Here is a 17,170-nt window from a genome sequence, read left to right on the forward strand (position 1 = left end):
AATTCTTCCTCCAGCCCACTTGACTTCACACTCCACGACATCTGGCTCTAGGTGAGTGACCACACTTTTGTGGTTATCTGGGTCATTAAGACCTTGTTTGTATAATTTCTCTGTGTATTCCTGCCACCTCTTCTTAATCTCTTCTGCTTCTGTTAGGTCCTGGCCATTTCTGTCCTTTATTGTGCCCATCTTTGCATGAAATGTTCCCTTAGTATCTCCAATATTCTTGAAGAGATCTCTAGTCTTTCCCACTCTACTGTTTTCCTCTTTTTTTTGCATTGTTCACTTAAGAAGGCTTCCTTTTCTCCTTGGATTCTCTGCAACTTTGCATTCAGTTGGGTGTATCTTTCCCTTTCACCTTTGCCTTTTACTTCTCTTTTTTTCTCAGATAACCTCAGACACCCATTTTGCCTTTTTCCATTTCTTTTTCTTTGACATGGTTTGGTCACCACCTCCTATACAATGTTACAAACCTCCACCCATAGTTCTTCAGGCAATCTTTCTGTCTTTATCTGTTTATGTATCTGTTCATCTATATATCTACTTCTCTATCCATCTGTGTTTTTATGTACGTACGTATCTATTGAGGGTCTCCCTGGTGGCTTAGTGGTAAAGAATTCACCTGCAATGCAGGAGATGACAGTTCAATCTCTGGGTTGAGAAGGTCTCCTGGAGAAGAAAATGCAACCCACTCCAGTATTCTTGCCTCGGAAATCCCAGGGGCAGAGAAGTCTGACCAACTAAAGTCCTCGGGATCACAAAGAATCAGACACGACTTGGCAGCTAAACCAACACTATCACCACTATTGGTCTATTTTATCTACCTGTCCATCTATGTAGGTATGTATTTATCTATTTATCTATTTCTACCTCTATAAGATGGCTATGTATCTATTTATTCAATGTCTCTGCAAAACTGAATTTCTACTCAGCACATTTTTTGGCTCCTGGGATGCTTGCTCCATTGTAAGTTAAGTTGCCTACCTCGTCCCTATCTCCATAGATCATTAGCCAGAAACCAATTCAACCTCCTCTTCACCCACGATGCTCGATGTGACTAGTACCTACTCATTTTTCTAACCTCATCTAAGAGGTGTTATCCTCTGGAAAGCTTTCCTTTTTCTGTTGCTCGCTATTTTATTCCTTGAATTGGACACACAGCTTGGCACATATTTGTTGACTGCATGGATCACTGAATTGCAGTTTCCCTGTCCACCAAGTTTCCTTCTTGTGACAGCCTTGCTGGTGTTTCCCATCTACCCCCTGGGTCTTTCAATCCACTTTCCAAAGTGTTGTTCCAGTGATCTACAACTTTGGGACAAAGACCAATCATGTAGCAGGAACTGCCGTGGCTCAAGGAGTAATAAGGTAGAAGTTAAAATTCTATACCACAGCGTGTGAGGTCATTTATAGCAGTCTCTAAGAATTTCTCCCGTTTTGTTTTCAACCTCTCTCCCATCTCCTGAATCGTCCCCAGTAAGCATGAGTTCCACAAACTCAAGAGGGTATTTCAGTTTTCAGTGTTTTCACATGCTTTTCCTTTCTCATAGAACACGCTCCTCTTGACACTGATTTTTATACACCTCGACTAGTTCACCTCATCTCACCTGCAGCCTCTCTTTTTCTCATTTTCTCACTATGCCTCGTGTCATCTCTGTGGCAGCTGTGACACCTGAATGCGTGTATCCACTTAAACATCTATATCAGCCTGCACATTCTCAATACTGATGGGATGAGTGGATATATCTTAATTGGATTTTCGGGGTTTCTTTTTTACAGCTCTGCAAAAATTCTGTCGGTATCTTGAACCTAAAGGCACTTTAAAATTTTATAAAAATTGCAAACAAAATACAAGAAATCACTTAATTTCTACATTAACTTAGCGAGTATCTTAAGTTGTAGTTATGAGTAGACCTAGATTACACGTTTGTAAAACAGATTTTAAAGAAGACGGCATCATTTGGATAAATAACAGACACTCAAAATACTTGCATATTTCAGGTAACATATTCATTAGTAACATTTCAATCATCTCAGAAATAAAATATTAATGTCTTAATATGTAGATAGGACTACACTGCATTTAATCGTTTTTTAGTGATCAGAATGATCACTAAGAGAAATGCATGGGACTTCTCTTAAGCCCTAAGACTTAGGGGTTGCCTTCAAACTATCCATCTCTCATTTTTTGAATGAGGCTATCCCCATGTAGGAGATTTCTCAACAGGAATGTCTCTCTAAGCATCGCAATTGTGTTTAAACACCAGTCTTGTAAAATGAGAGAGGAGGTGCCCCAGAACATCTTAGTGAAACAGAAGATGCTGCACAGCACAACACCAAGCCTACCTTTCTGCATCAGAGGCAGTGCCTTTCCTAGTCTGGCTTTGGAGGCTAGATCTTTCAGACTTTCTGGAGTGCCTGTGGAATGAAATGTTAAAGAAACACAAAATATATGATGAATCACGCTACAGTCATCTGGTCATCTTGTACAATGATAAAAAGCAACTGACATGGAAAATGGCAACTATTTCACCTAAATGGTTTTGTCCATCCGTACTTTCTTAAAATAAAACAAAAATGAGAACTGGTGTTGTGCAGAAACCACAATTTCCCACCAGGAGGCACAGAAGCTGACACCCCACCAGTGTAGACCAGAAAGTCTACAGTCCTGATGTCAAGGAGACTCCTGCTGGCAACTGAGGTGGAGACAAACTCAATGGTGAAACGCAGTGACGAGAAACATGAGGACAGCCGTGGTTTAGGCGCTGAAAGACCACACATGGGGGAAGTACTCTCCACCCTGAAAGTCTCTGACCTGGTGCTACAAAGATGTTTTCCTTCGCTTTTTTTCCCCTCCAAAAATAGGCTCTAGGGAAATGTGTTTGACATAAAGAAAACTATTTAAAAATTAACTATTCAAATTCTTTTTAAAATTATCATACACTTTTGTATTTGTGTAGTATTTTAAAAAGCTAATCATCCATTACAAACCAAAGAACTAATAAAGTTTACAATTTATATTCTGAAAATACTTATGCATAGTGAACATTTGAAACTTGAAATGAGTTTCCCACAGAAATAATGCTTACACATACAACTGACCTCCCCAAGGCAGCTGGCATACATCTAGTCATCCTAAAATGTGTCTGGGCTACAATATATTTGAAATAAATAAGAAATACTGTGGTCAAGAAGCTCACTTATTTAAAAAAAAAAAAAAAAAAAAACCAGAGAGAAACTATAAAAGCAATAAAGTTTATCCTGGAGAAGAGAATTCTCCAGTATTCTTGCCTGAAGAATTCCACGGACAGAGGAGCCTGGCTGGGCTACAGTCCATGGGGTTGCAAAGAGTCGGACATAACTGAACGACTCTCACTTCAGATAACTGGTTGCCTACAATATATTTTTATTTTCTGATATCCTTTCCTTCCAAAAATGTTAAGGAGAAACCTCTGCTTTTTTTTTTTTTTTTTGAGATGTTATTGGCATATATCATTATACTAGTTTCAGATGAGTGACATAATGACCACCCCAATAAGCCTGGTCTATATCCATCATCACTCAAGTCAGAAATTTTCTTGTGATGGGAACCTTTAAGATCTAGTCTCTCATCTCTGTTCTTTTGATATATTAATGCCAGATGCTCTAAGTGTCCAGCACACGTCCAGTTCTGTCAGGCCCAGGGGTGCAAGAGAGCAGAGGGGTCCTGAGCACACGCCTGTGGTCAATGAGGAAAGTCACTGATAGACAAAGTTTTCTCCTGGAGCAGAGGGAAGTAGCAGGTGCAGAGCAGGAAGTGATCAGAAGGGAAGGCAGAGGAAAGAGGTCTGCGGACCCAGGGGCCTGAGCTCTAAACAACATGTGGTCCATCATCTGGGGAAATTTATACTTGGCCCCAAGCTTCTCTCGTGGCTCAGATGGTAAGAATCTGCCTGCAATGTGGGAGACCCAGCTCTGATCCCTGGGTCAGGAAGATCCCCCAGAGAAGGAAATGGCAACCCACTCCAGTATTCTTGCCTAGAGAATTCCACGGATAGAGAAGCCTGGTGGGCTACAGTCCATGAGGTTGCAAAGAGTCAGACATGCCTGAATGACTAACACACACGTTTGGTCCCAAGAGTGTCCTGGGACCGCGAGAACCAGAGTCCCTTGTCCCCTCTGAGAAGCGTGAGAGCCAAGTGAAGACACAGAGTTTCAGGCCAGTTCCTGAAACTCACAATCACTGAGGGTTTTCATTCATTCATTCACTCTCTCATTCATTGAACAAATACTGTGTTTACATGCCAGATGCTGCTCTAGCTGCTTGGGCTACGTCTGTGAACAAAGTAGACAAAATTTCTGCCCTGAAACAATTTGTGTTTTATGGTAGTAGACAAACAACAAACAAGAACCCCTCAAACAAGTAAAGTGTATAACATGTCAGATCAATAATGAGAATAACAAGAAAAAGTCAACCAGGGAAACACAGTTCAGAGACGTGCCGGAGGGACTGGGTCTCAGATAAAAGCAGGTTGCAGTTTGAAGGAAGATGCTCTGGAAGGGTGTGTGGGTGCAAAGGGCAGGACCAGAGCACCTGGCAGGCTTTTGTACCAGCTTTCTACATCCCTGCAGTGAAAAGGTGATGAGCATCCTTTACACCTTCTCTGCTTTTCTTCTATCCCTAGTCATTGCTACGAATTCAGTGGAGATTTTATTTCCTCTGTACAATTTCAACTCTTCCTCTTCTCATCTCTAACATTTAGTGGGCTCACATGTAAGACTGATCATCACAGTACCTGGTGATACTGATGATGACAGCGCTGATATTAACAATATCAAATATCTACTAAGAACTCGCTGTCATTTCTCATCTAAGCTCTCCAATCCAACGAAGGCATACTTCACTTTCATCCTTTTAAGAAGAAGGAGACTGAGGCTTGCAAGGGTGAAGTCAGTTGCTCTTACATGGACCTTGCATGTCAAACCACGACGTAAACTGAGAGTCTATAATCTCAGTATCTGTGAACATGTTGCTTCTGTGGCATACACGACACTGGATCGTGGTAGCTAAAAACATGGATCCTAGAGCCAAACGGAGTTTATTCCCCACCCTCTTTCTGAATGATGAAAGAGTGATTTTAGCTGGGTGATGTTAGTCAATTTACTCAAACGCTATGTGCCTCAGGTTTCTTCTATTTGCAAAGTGGCAAAAATACTATCACCTCACAGATTTGCTAACTCTAAATATGTCAACATTACTATTTGTATTCTAGTATTTGTAGTATGACACAGAATAAGGATTTTAGTTTTAGCATTACTTAGAATAGCAAGAGATCAATGCTATAAAAGTATTATTTCAAATGATAATAATATGTATTTGTTTCCCTAAAGTAAAAACTCTTACTCATCTATAAGAGCATACAATCTACAGAGGTTCATGTGTCTAACTTGTATTTTTGCTTTTGTTTTTAATCCTTTATTTAAGGATGCCCCTTTTTTCTCTTCAAATGCTACAGACAATTACTCTATTGAAGATTCTTCTAAAGATTTCTACAAAGGATATGTCCTTATAATTTTTCTAACCACTTATAAGAATCCTGGAGTTAAGTTAAAGTGACATACACTTAACTGCAATAATTCAGTGTAAAGCAAGAATAGAGAAGAAAATAGAAAATTGTACTGTCTTTTCTCTGAATGTACTGTACATTGTAAAGACAGACTTTTCTTGGAATAGTTTTGTGATGTGTAAATGTGCTTGTGCCCAGTCGATCAGTCTTGTCTGACTCTTTGCAACCCCATGGACTGTAGCTTGTGAGGTTCCTCCGTTCATGGAATTTCCCAAGCAAGAATAGTGGAATGGGTTGCCATTTCCTACTCCAGGGAATCTTCCCGACCTAGGGATTGAACCCACATCTCCTTCATTGGAAGGCAGATTCTTTACCATTAGCGCCACCTGGGTTAAAACCATCAATTTATATTCATGTACTGTTTTCCTGAAACTACTGGCCACAGAATCATAAAAAGGATCACAGTGAAAAGAAATACCTTCTACCTTACACCATTCTTTGCTAAGTTCCTTATCGGCAGGTACTGTGTCTGGGTTATACTGTAACATCAACACCCAGCACATAGTAGCTTCTCATTAAATATATGTTGAATAAATAGGTGGTTTAAAAAGTAGTATTTTGACTATGCTACTGGAATTTAAGACTCAAAAAGATTATAACAAGTAAAAATCTAACTAGGATTATACAACTCAGCTTAATCAATTTAGACATACACTGTTTTCTGATCATCAGTATAACACAAAATATCATATATAAGAAACACATTCTGGTTACTGCCTTAGGCATAAGGAAGAATTATCACTACTGGCCCAATGCATGTTCATCATGACGCAACCAGGCAGCATGGATTCTGTTTAGGTCTGAAGGGATGTCAGAATTCAGCTAATTCATCTATACCTGCCTAAATCTATAGAAAGGGAAATGAGTCCCAGGAAGGTTGAGTGACTAGTTGAGGGAAATACAAGCCATGGTCAATCAGTGAGGACACTGCTATCATGGCCCATGATCCTGCCTCTCTGCCATCCAGCAACTCTGACTGATTTGAAATTCACTGAAGGGATCCCTCAACAAAATCAAGTAAAAACGGTGATAGCATTTCCATCATGTCTTACCTATTTTGGGTTTTAATATGCATTTTGTTACATTAAAATTTTTAATTATCTTTTACTATTCTTAAAGAATGTTTATTTGGTTTAGGTATGCAAGAATCAGAAAATCCTCAGTTTGTTGTTGTTGTTTTTTCTTAATCACAACTTATAGCTGTAAGATTCTGTGCCCAGTTCCTAGAGCACAATTGAGGTTCTTTAAAAGCTATAAAGGTCTATTCAAATATGTTATAACAACAATTATCATATCATTAAGTGGAAGCAAGAGAAATAATCAAATGAGTGGGGGTGTTCCTAATTAAAGCTAATTTTCTGGAAGTCCTATTTTCAGTTATCATTCTCTATTAGATTAAGTGTGAAGATTCATAAAATGTACTAATGAAATGAAAGGCAATTGTTAAAAATCTGTCTTTGTGATACTTTCCTTTCCTCATCAATAACTAGGCTCAATTAGAACAATTCCGTGAAGACATTGATAAACACCACTTTTCTAAAGATACTAAAATTCTATTAAAGTGCAAAATTAACATGCTAATAAAATGAAAATTTAATATGCTCTGCTTTGGGGAATAATAAGTTCTACCACATAATGTTTTAATTATAATTAACACTGATGTCATAAGAATATTCCTGTATATATTCTGGTTGACTCTCCAGATGGTCTGATGTGAAATGCAAATCTCCATCATCTTGTTTCCTCATAATTTTGGGAAGAAAATATTAAATTTAGGTTAAGAATCTACTTAAGCAATGTTCATATGCAGTAAAGATGGACACATACAATTTAGATACATTTACCCTTTTGCTTATTATTGATCTTTATGTATTGACTACAGCCATTAAAAAGACTTTAGTATATGAGTATATTTCATTCCTTTAAATAAAGGACATTTTTGAAAAGCGTAGATAATAAATGTTATGAAGCAAACAGAAATGACTAGAAATATGCTGAATTTACAAGCGGTTCTACATTAACTCTGCATCTATACTGCAAAAGTATCATGAATTCTGGAACAGGAAAAGTGGATGATTTCTTTATCCTAGAAATATTTTCAGTGGACAAAGAAGATCCATCCACTTTGAATAAGAGGAACCACATGATATTTTTGGTTAAAAATTCCTTGGCAAGTAGCTGCTTCCAAGTTGCAAGTGTGGGCAGCTATAGAAATCTGGTTACTTGGAAAAGAAATTAGAACTAGAACAGTAGAGTAATTCAAGAATTAATCTTTAGCTCAGTGGGATACTTTACTTTTTCTAACAATTAAACTCTCAAAAAAATAGTGTTATTCCATTCAGTATTTTCCATTTTATCAAAGTCACATCAATAAACTGCATCCTTAAAAATATCATGTACAAAAATATGTACATGCATGCAAAAATATTTTAAATCAGAATATTAGAGTCAGTACCTTCAAGATAGTGAAGCATTAAAATACATCTTAAAATGTACTAAATAAGAAAATAGTCTATCAACTCACATTTATTAGAATGGTCACTATCAATTTTTAATGTATTTAAAAAGAATCTATGCGTCTTCCTGAAAAAAACTGAACTGAAAAAAGATTTACCAAAAAGTAATTTAGATGATAATAATAATGATAGCAACTTATACTTGCCTTTCGCATTTAAAGATGACTGATTCAACTGTGAGCACTGAATTCAGAAACTTGACGACTCAGGGGTCTATTAAAATAAATTTTTTCTAACTTGCTATTCATAAATTTTGGTTAAATATGCAGCCATAAGTAGCTCTGAATTTTATAAGAGAATTATGTATACACAGGTTCATAAAACCTACTACTTATATATCAAAATAATGTCATTTACAAAGAAATGCTTTGTTACTGGAAAGGTGATTATTAGAAGTTTAATATTTTAGTAATAAAACTACAAGAAAATGTACACTAAACTTTAAGGTAAAAAAAAAAAAGCTAAGGTTACAGATTTACATATTTTTTTCCTCATCATTGTTTTAAAAAAAAATCCTACAACTTCTTGGAAAATTTTTCGATCTAGATAAACATGTTTCCCTGTCAATTCCAAATAAAGCTATTGTACCACTTGAAATGACATCAATATTTCTTACTGTTGAAATTAAATTATGGAGAAATGGTACATTAAAAATTGTGTGTGTGTGTACACGCATTATGTGGAATAAGATGACAAATCAATGCTTTCTAACTCACCAGCAAGCTCTCTTAATCAAATATTCACCTCTTGTATTACTCTGCTGTTTTCAAAATAATCAAGCATGCAGGACATCCAATGGCTGATAATATAAATTGTCACTGATTTTAGAATATTTTTTTTAAGTTACCCATTTCCTAGTGCAAAATTTATCCGGTGGCAAATTCTTATGAATATTCATTATCTCCAAATCTGATGCTATGTTCACTTCACTAGCAAATTTTTCTAAATAAGTAAATAAAGCTTATAAGACATAAAAAGGAAAGCAAGCATTAAGTGTTTGTTAGGGTTACCAATGGATTGTTTTTTACATCAACTGATACAGTAATTTCTCTCTTGTTTTTATGGACACTTGTTACTCATATTTTAATAAAAGTATATTTTAAATACTATAAATAATATTCTGTTCCATACAGTAATAAATCATAGGATCAAGCCATTTAAACTGTATTTCCCTTTGTTGAACCCAGAACTTACTTACAAATAAATTATAATAACAAATAAAATGTATGCTCAGAATTACTTATTAGGAATAAATTATTACTTATTAGGAAGAGTTTCATTTAATAATCTTATCTAAAAGGACTATTTCTGCTTCTAAAATCTACCTTTACAATGATATCTACAATCTATTAAACCAAATGTCATAGTTAATTCAGGTTGTTAAAAGACAACTAACCTTCAACTAATCCTCATCTCACATATGTTAAGAACTGAAATTATTATTTGGATTTCCATGTTGCTCATTCTAAACCCAGTTAAACTTATGTTTATATTCATTACAAAGACCCTCATACTTGATCGTCTTATACCCTAGCAGTCATTACATAAAATGAAATCCAGAACAGCCTTTAATAAAAGGAAACTGTATCTCCTTGGTGTCCATGACACTTTTTCTTAAACACTGCTGTGATTCTAGCCATTAGAACAGTGCACATAAATAAGCACACAATATTTGTGGAATGGATGAGCAGCACTGTGGATGCACATTTTAAAATTTAATTTACATTATTATTTTATATTCTTATTTCTAATAGAAATCAGACAGCGGTAGAAAACATTAGATTTAAATTCCTAATATGTGAGTCATATTAAGGTCTTAAAGATTTAAGCATAATAACATATTTGAAAAGCCTCCATAAATATCATCTTGGGGTCCAACATTTGCAAGGTGACTTATTCATTTTTTTCTGAGTGATGATGTTTACTTTTTCTTTCGAATTGTAATTCTGACGATATCTTGACAATTTACAGATACAGAAAATAAATCATATCACTCTTAACTAAAGGTACAATTACTTTACTATATACACACATACTAAAAGATAAATTAATAAAAACCTGTGTGCTGGCATGACTCCATATCTGAGATACTCTATCTGTTTATCTGCTTAATAAATGTTACCAGTGTGTTGACTGAATTTCTGCTTCACCCGAAGTAAAGCAACCAAAATGCCCATAGCCTTTCATGGCCAGTTGGGAAAAGATATGCTCTATGTATAACAATAATCACAAAACAGGAGAATGGACAAAGTCTTAATACAGCCCAGAAGGAAAACAAAGCAAGGAAAAAACACACCGTGGCACTTACGACATCACAGCACAGAGTGGGTGCAAAGCACTGATGTTATATTCAAAAACCTACCTTGATGACTGACCCTAGCCCTTGACAATATTCGGCTTAAAAACACAATATTCATCAAACAAGTAAGAACCAGGTATTCTACTTTAAATCAGGGAATATATCTAAAAGCCGAAACTTTATCATTTATAAAACAAGATGGTGAAGATCAAATCATCAATCAGGACAAAAAAAAAAAAAAAAAAAACAGGCTCTGTGATAGTCTTTAAAATATCTTAAAGCACCTGAGAATTTTAGTCAAGTGAAAACAAAAGCAATAGTTAAATATGTTTCTAGAAAATTGAAACCCTGAAATAAATGCTCATTAAAAGAAAGTTATCCCACTGGACCCAACTTTCTTTGAACCACGCCCTGTGCATGCTAGTTTTATTTCAGAAAACATTCTGAGGTGCTTCATCCGAGGTGGATACATTCAGTTTTGGAATCTCCACCTCTTGGGCTCTGCCCCCTGAAAGAAAGGCGTAGTAGCCACACGGGTCTGGCTACCCTCCACCTGATGGCCTGGCAGCCTCTGGAAGCCACTTGTCTGGGAGGAGGAAGTACCTGTCATTCTCCGGAGACGCATGCTGGATTTGAATCCTGGGGCTAGGAGGTCGTCTCCTATCTAGGGAGGGGGACCATCTACCCCTGTTTGCCCAATGAACAAGACAGGAAAAAACAGGACATTTAGTAACTCCTAAAGTAAAAGAATATATGGAACAAGAGGACTGGAAAAGCACCCCAGAAAGGCAAAGTGTAGGCTTTTTGCTCCATAATGTATTCTTCAATTTTACAAGCTTTGGAAAGATAAATGATAGTGCTGTAAGAAAAGAAAACTGGTAGCCTTATATGTGAATAGACAAACTCATTTGGGAAGATGTCTGAAATATAGTTTAAGTGTATTTTTTTTTCTTTTCAATGTGGTTGTGTGTGTTTGCCTATCTATAGACACACATCTATGTATATGTGTATATATAACTTTACATATATGTATATAAAACTTTACAAGTATGCATGCTTAAGAATCTAGCAGATGTTGAATAAAATAGATTTAAGAAGCTGCCAGTGTTTACTTGATACAAGGTCTTGAAATTACTGGATTAAAGTGGCAAAGACGAGGTATGTGCATTTGATACAAAGCACAAGAAATAAACATACTCTCTAGTGTAGAAACAATGACACGAAGAACTAATTCATGGAAATGCTACTAGTGATATCTACACAAGTTTCCTTGGGGAAAACTGAAGGTTAATAATTGAAATTAAAATATTGTGAACAAAAACCACTGATGTATTGAAGTGAGAAATGCAGATAAACGCCACAGTAAAATAGCATTACCTTTAAAATAATCTGCTAATCTTAACTTGAAAAAGGATCTATCAGTGAGTTATATAGTTGTTTTCTTATTTCAGCATTTAGAAGTACACTAATTTTTTATGATTAGCAATCAAATAAACGTTCAAACCCTGGTTCATTTTTTTGTTGAACTATCTTGATATTAAGTCTGTGTAACTAGAAATTACAAACATCTGGGCAAATACTGAAAAGGGGTGGTAAGGGACTAAACAGCCTTATTTTGGAAATTTTAATATATTAGATAGGCACATTGCAAGCAGGATAATTCCTCTGCATACTGGCTTCCTCGTATGTAACAAGGGATCACTGAATGATATTTAAGACTCATATAACCGTAAGATTTTATAACAATCCGAAGAAGACCAGTCATAATATCTTTTAAAAGCCATCTTTCTTTGCCGTTAATAACTTGGCTTCCTGGATTTATCAGACAATCTGCACAAAAGCAGCAGAGGGCTACAGACATGACCAGGAGAGCCCTGGTCAGCAGGCGCTCACCTCTGAGAGCCCCCGGAAGTCTGTTCATCATCTCTCAGCTTTGGATGGATTCAAAGAGGGCTGTGCATAATCGGGACAGCAAGAAGAGATACTTGGTAGCAGAATTTAGGCAGAAGACAAAATGGTGTGGCATGGCCTCTGTAATGTGTTACATGTTTGTGAAATCAAAAATAAATTTGCATTCAAGTGAGTTAATTATTTTAAATGATTTAAATAGCTGGTCAATTTAATTGGAATGCTTGAAAAAATATCTTTTCACTGACTTCTGCTCTGCAGACACAATAAAGAAAAATATTTCTAACGTTTTTAAAGAGAATTACAGCTATAGTGTTTTCTACATGAAATTGTACTCAATCATGAGAAAGCTTAAGGTGTTCTTTGAAAATACACATATAGAGTCATTATGATTTTCTTTAAACATTTTTGAAGGAATAAGTAGTATTCACTTGACAGGATTATGAATAACCTTGCTTCCTGAGGCAAAATTCCAGTCCTTGTGTTTAAGTGCAAAAATTAAAGAAAATGCTATAATTATGAAACATGCAAGGAAAGCCATGAAGAAGAGAGACATACATTTAGAAGCAAGCCACAGCGAATGCAAGCTATTAAAAAGGAAATCCTGAAGAAACATTTAGCATCATACATTTATATCTGTACACTCAAAGTCCTTCTGAATATGCTGATATGCAGTCCCAATAAAAGGAAGGTTTGCTTTTCCCTTGGATCTTGGATATGATAAGAGAAGGATCAACTTATACCTATGTTTTCCCCCAAAGATCAAAGATTACCTAAGTTTTAATAACATACATTTATGAGCATTAAATATACTAATGTTTTATAATATTAAAATGTGTGCAACTTCTTTCTCTGTTTCTCCTGTCAAACAGATGAACAGGATCAAAATTAGAATCTTTATTCGTTATTACTGAATGAAACACCTTCCACATCCATTTTCATGCTAGAAGTGAAAAAGGCAGGCTACCCTGGGGGCATTCATTGCAAATCTGAACTAAAACAGCAGCTTCTTGATTTCTCTTTCCAAATCATCTTGCCTGCAAGCTACATTAATAATGCTTTAATCTCAGATACTTTAAACTTATTAATTCAGAAAGTCTGTTTGCTGAGAGTTCATCCTTTTCACTGGAGAAGGCAATGGCAACCCACTCCAGTACTCTTGCCTGGAAAATCCCATGGGTGGAGGAGCCTGGTAGGCTGCAGTCCACGAGATTGAGAAGAATCGGACACGACTGAGCAACTTCACTTTCACTTTTCACTTTCATGCATTGGAGAAGGAAATGGCAACCCACTCCAGTGTTCTTGCCTGGAGAATCCCAGGGACGGGGGAGACTGGTGGGCTGCCGTCTATGGGGTCGCACAGAGTTGGACATGACTGAAGCGACTTAGCAGCAGCATCCTTTTCACTGGCCTCAGAACAGGGGGCAAAGGTCACTATGATGGCTGTGGGACTGAAGGAACAGGCTGCAGAGGGGGTCCCTAAATAAGGGTCTACAAAATTTCGTTTGGCTTTTTTTGGCAGTGATATCAACTATGAACAGCACAGAATAAATAATGAATAAATATTTGCAAATATTTAAGTAGATAATAAAGAGGATAAGATTTGAGATTTGGGGGGTAATACTGGTGAGAAATAATGAGAAACTGAACTGAGAAATCAATAGTGGTAAGGCAATACAAGGACTTAGAACTGACTGTCCTCAGTAAGCAATCAAATAGTTCTTATGTTGGGGCTTTTCCCCACCATGGATATAGTGATAAAGTGAAGTTGCTCAATCGTGTCCGACTCTTTGCAACCCCATGGACTGTAGCCTACCAGGCTCCTCTGTCTATGGGATTTTCCAAGCAATAGTCCTGGAGTGGATTGCCATTTCCTTCTCCAGTGGGTTTTCCCAACCCAGGGATCGAACCCGGGTCTCCCGCATTGTAGACAGACGCTTTACCGTCTGAGCCACCAGGGAAGTACCTTAAACCAAATGCAAGTGTATTTAAATGTGTAACTAGTATTTATGCTAGCATGTGTACACAGCTTTCAGTGGTGCACAACTCTTGGCAGAGCTGCTTTAGTTACCTGAAAGAGAAAGTATTTGGAAATGCAAATCCTTCATTCCACAAGTAGCATACATAAAAAGTATCTGTGAAGTTCTGGAATATTAGAAACCAAACCTGACCAAAAGAGAGAATTGATTATATTTATTTTTATGGTCTATTCCCATTATTCATGGAGTTCTTTAAAAGATTTTCCCCAATACTATTTAAAATTAAAATTAATATAGGTACTTACATTTTAGAATAAGGTTTATCTATTTCATTTCAAGTTAACAGTTGTTAAGTTTTAGGCAGGAACTTCTTTATCTTAGGCCTCATATTTTCACATGGAGGGAAATTCTTTCAAGTCCTGCCTTGGGTGTCTGTCCACCACAAGGAGGGAGTAGGGGAAACTTTGTGGTAAAGAATCAGGCACAGATTACTTAGCCCTCTCTGATTTCCCCTTTAGAAATCAGTCTGCAAAACAGCAGCCTCTTGCTGAGCCATCAGGAGGCTTACGGCCTGAAGTCTAGCTCCTGAACTTGTTCACTGTATTTATGGTGATGACTAGATCTCCCACCTTGCAGTTCCTGGGTCTAGTTCAAAACTGGACACAGACTTGGGAGCAGAAAATAGAGAGTGTTTTTTAAGTGCCCTCAAATCCCCAAACTGAGCATTTACTAAGTAAAAATAATAATAATGCTATTGCAGCTAAGAGCAAGGGTGAATCAGATATGATCCCTGCCCTCCAGGAGGAAAATCTAGTAAAAGGAGAAAATTACATGCCTAAGGGAAATAGAAAGTATTTAATACTATGTTAATCCAGAAAAGAGCATCAGTAATTCTGCTTGGCAGAGAAAGGGAAGTGGGAGAGGAGGTTAGGAGAAGTTCTATGGGAGATATGGTTATTTGGCCCCCCTTCTGAAAAATGAGAATAAAAACAAAAAGAAAAGAGCATTTTAATTGTAACAGAAAGACAACTTCATATGAAAACTAACAGAATGATTAGTAGAGCTCATGAGAAATTTAGGGGGCAAGAATGAAATTTAGGAGGGAAGTGGAGGAGGATTTTAACATAATCAAGAGGAGGATCTGTTTTTAAGATTCTTGAAGGAGAACTGATAGGACTTCCTGTTTCATTCAGTGAGACAAAGGAGCAGGAGACGTATTTCCAGATTATGTGGATGGTTAGATGTCAAATTTGTCAAACCACAGGGACGTGTCAGAAAACAAAGCATTTTGCTGTCAAAGGGTGTGAGGAGAGACAGTGAATTTGATGCCCACAGGGTCTGCCAATCACTGAGGAACTTAGGCATTTTCAGGGGAAGGTCTGGCCTGACCAGCTACAGCGGACTGTGGCCCTCATATGTATTACTGCGGAAACTTTTGATAGACATTGAATTTCAGAGATGGGATGGGTGAGCAACAGAGAAAAGGTGAGAGGGAGACAGGGGGAAAAGAAACCTGTAAAGGAGACTGACTTGACACGGAGGCATTAGGGAATTTGTAAGTGCTCTTGAGAAAGCAAAGATTCTAGAGGCAGCAGTGACTGTAAGATGTTGTAAAATGCTGCTGGGCCGGTAGAGGCCAAGGTAACCCATGGCAGAGTTTTAGCACAGTTGGCGGGACTGCAGAACTTTCTGGAAGGTACAAAAAGGAGGTGGCAAGTATAGACTACTCTCTGATGGACTTTAGCAAGGCTATGGTTTCTGTAAAAGGTCTAAGAAGAAGATAAAGCATCCAAGAAAAGGACTCATTCTCCAGTGGCTCTAAAAATCAGTGTTTCCGGATACATAAGCGACATTCTGTTTGAAAATCTGGGAAAGGAAAGGCTAGGAGCAGACATGTAACTCACTCCTTTGAGATCAGGGACAAGGGGGAAGTGATGACCTCAAGCTGACCTTGACACAGAGGAAGGAAAGTACAATGACCTTGACCGGACCTTCTTGTAAACATGCAGTGGTATTTGCTAGAGAAAAGATGAAAGCAAGCCATTTCTAGTAGACATCTTCAGTTGGGTATAACCAGTCTTTCTGGTTATCTTTCACTGTAAATGAACCTCAAATTTCTTGACTTATGCGTCATGACTGGATGGGGCTAAGGGTAATATGTATTTTTTCTAGTTATGTAATCCACAGGATACATAACAGAGGTGCTCAAACACGGAAATGATCTCCTTTGAAAACAAGATTTCCATTGGCTTATATGGAAATTTATCTCTTAACCTGGGCCAAACCATTCTCCTGAGGAAGCCAAGGTCATTCTGACGGTTTGGGGGCAGTTCAGGAGAAGAACACGCTAATTGTGCCTGCTGCTCCTGTATCTTGGAATCATTAGGGACGTGTGACGGTGGGTATTGACTCAGCTTTAACAATTTCATGCTTTGTACTTACGCAGAACTTCCTTTGCTCCCAAGCTTAGTGAGGAAACTTCAGGAAAGCCTCCTAAGTAGGTAGAACACCATAGAAATGGTCATCGAGATGGCTGAGAATCAACAAACAGCTTCACCTCAACAGGTGATAAAGCTGTGGAAATGTGGTGCTATCTCAAGAAAATGAAATTATATTTCTAACAACTTTTCTCTAGCATTGTGTCTACTATGTACGTATCAGGCGTTAACCAGCTCTCTGCTCCATCACAAGAGCTAAGTAATCTGGAAAACCCTGGAAGCCTCCCCAGTGCTTTCATGTCCTGTCTGTGGATGGACAAGTGCATCTTCCAAAAAGCATAATGCCCCCACTGCTGGCCCTATTCTGTCCTGTCTTGAAGCTGTTCAGGGGTCTGAGCATGCATGAGCAGGATCTTCCACACCA

General features: G+C 37.4%; 1 protein-coding gene across 1 annotated transcript in view; it reads right to left on the reverse strand.

The window, feature by feature from the left end:
• The window catches only part of RIMS1 (regulating synaptic membrane exocytosis 1), a 594,395-nt gene that overhangs the window by 134,144 nt on the left and 443,081 nt on the right, over nucleotides 1-17,170 (reverse strand). Inside the window, exons 23-24 of the mRNA XM_052651478.1 lie at nucleotides 11,025-11,108; nucleotides 2,347-2,418 (exon numbers count right to left, since the gene is read on the reverse strand). Coding sequence (XP_052507438.1) covers nucleotides 2,347-2,418; nucleotides 11,025-11,108 — 156 coding nt within the window. The remainder of the gene's footprint in view (nucleotides 1-2,346; nucleotides 2,419-11,024; nucleotides 11,109-17,170) is intronic.

This window comes from Budorcas taxicolor, chromosome 14 (assembly GCF_023091745.1).
Source record: "Budorcas taxicolor isolate Tak-1 chromosome 14, Takin1.1, whole genome shotgun sequence".
Classification (NCBI taxonomy): domain Eukaryota; kingdom Metazoa; phylum Chordata; class Mammalia; order Artiodactyla; family Bovidae; genus Budorcas; species Budorcas taxicolor.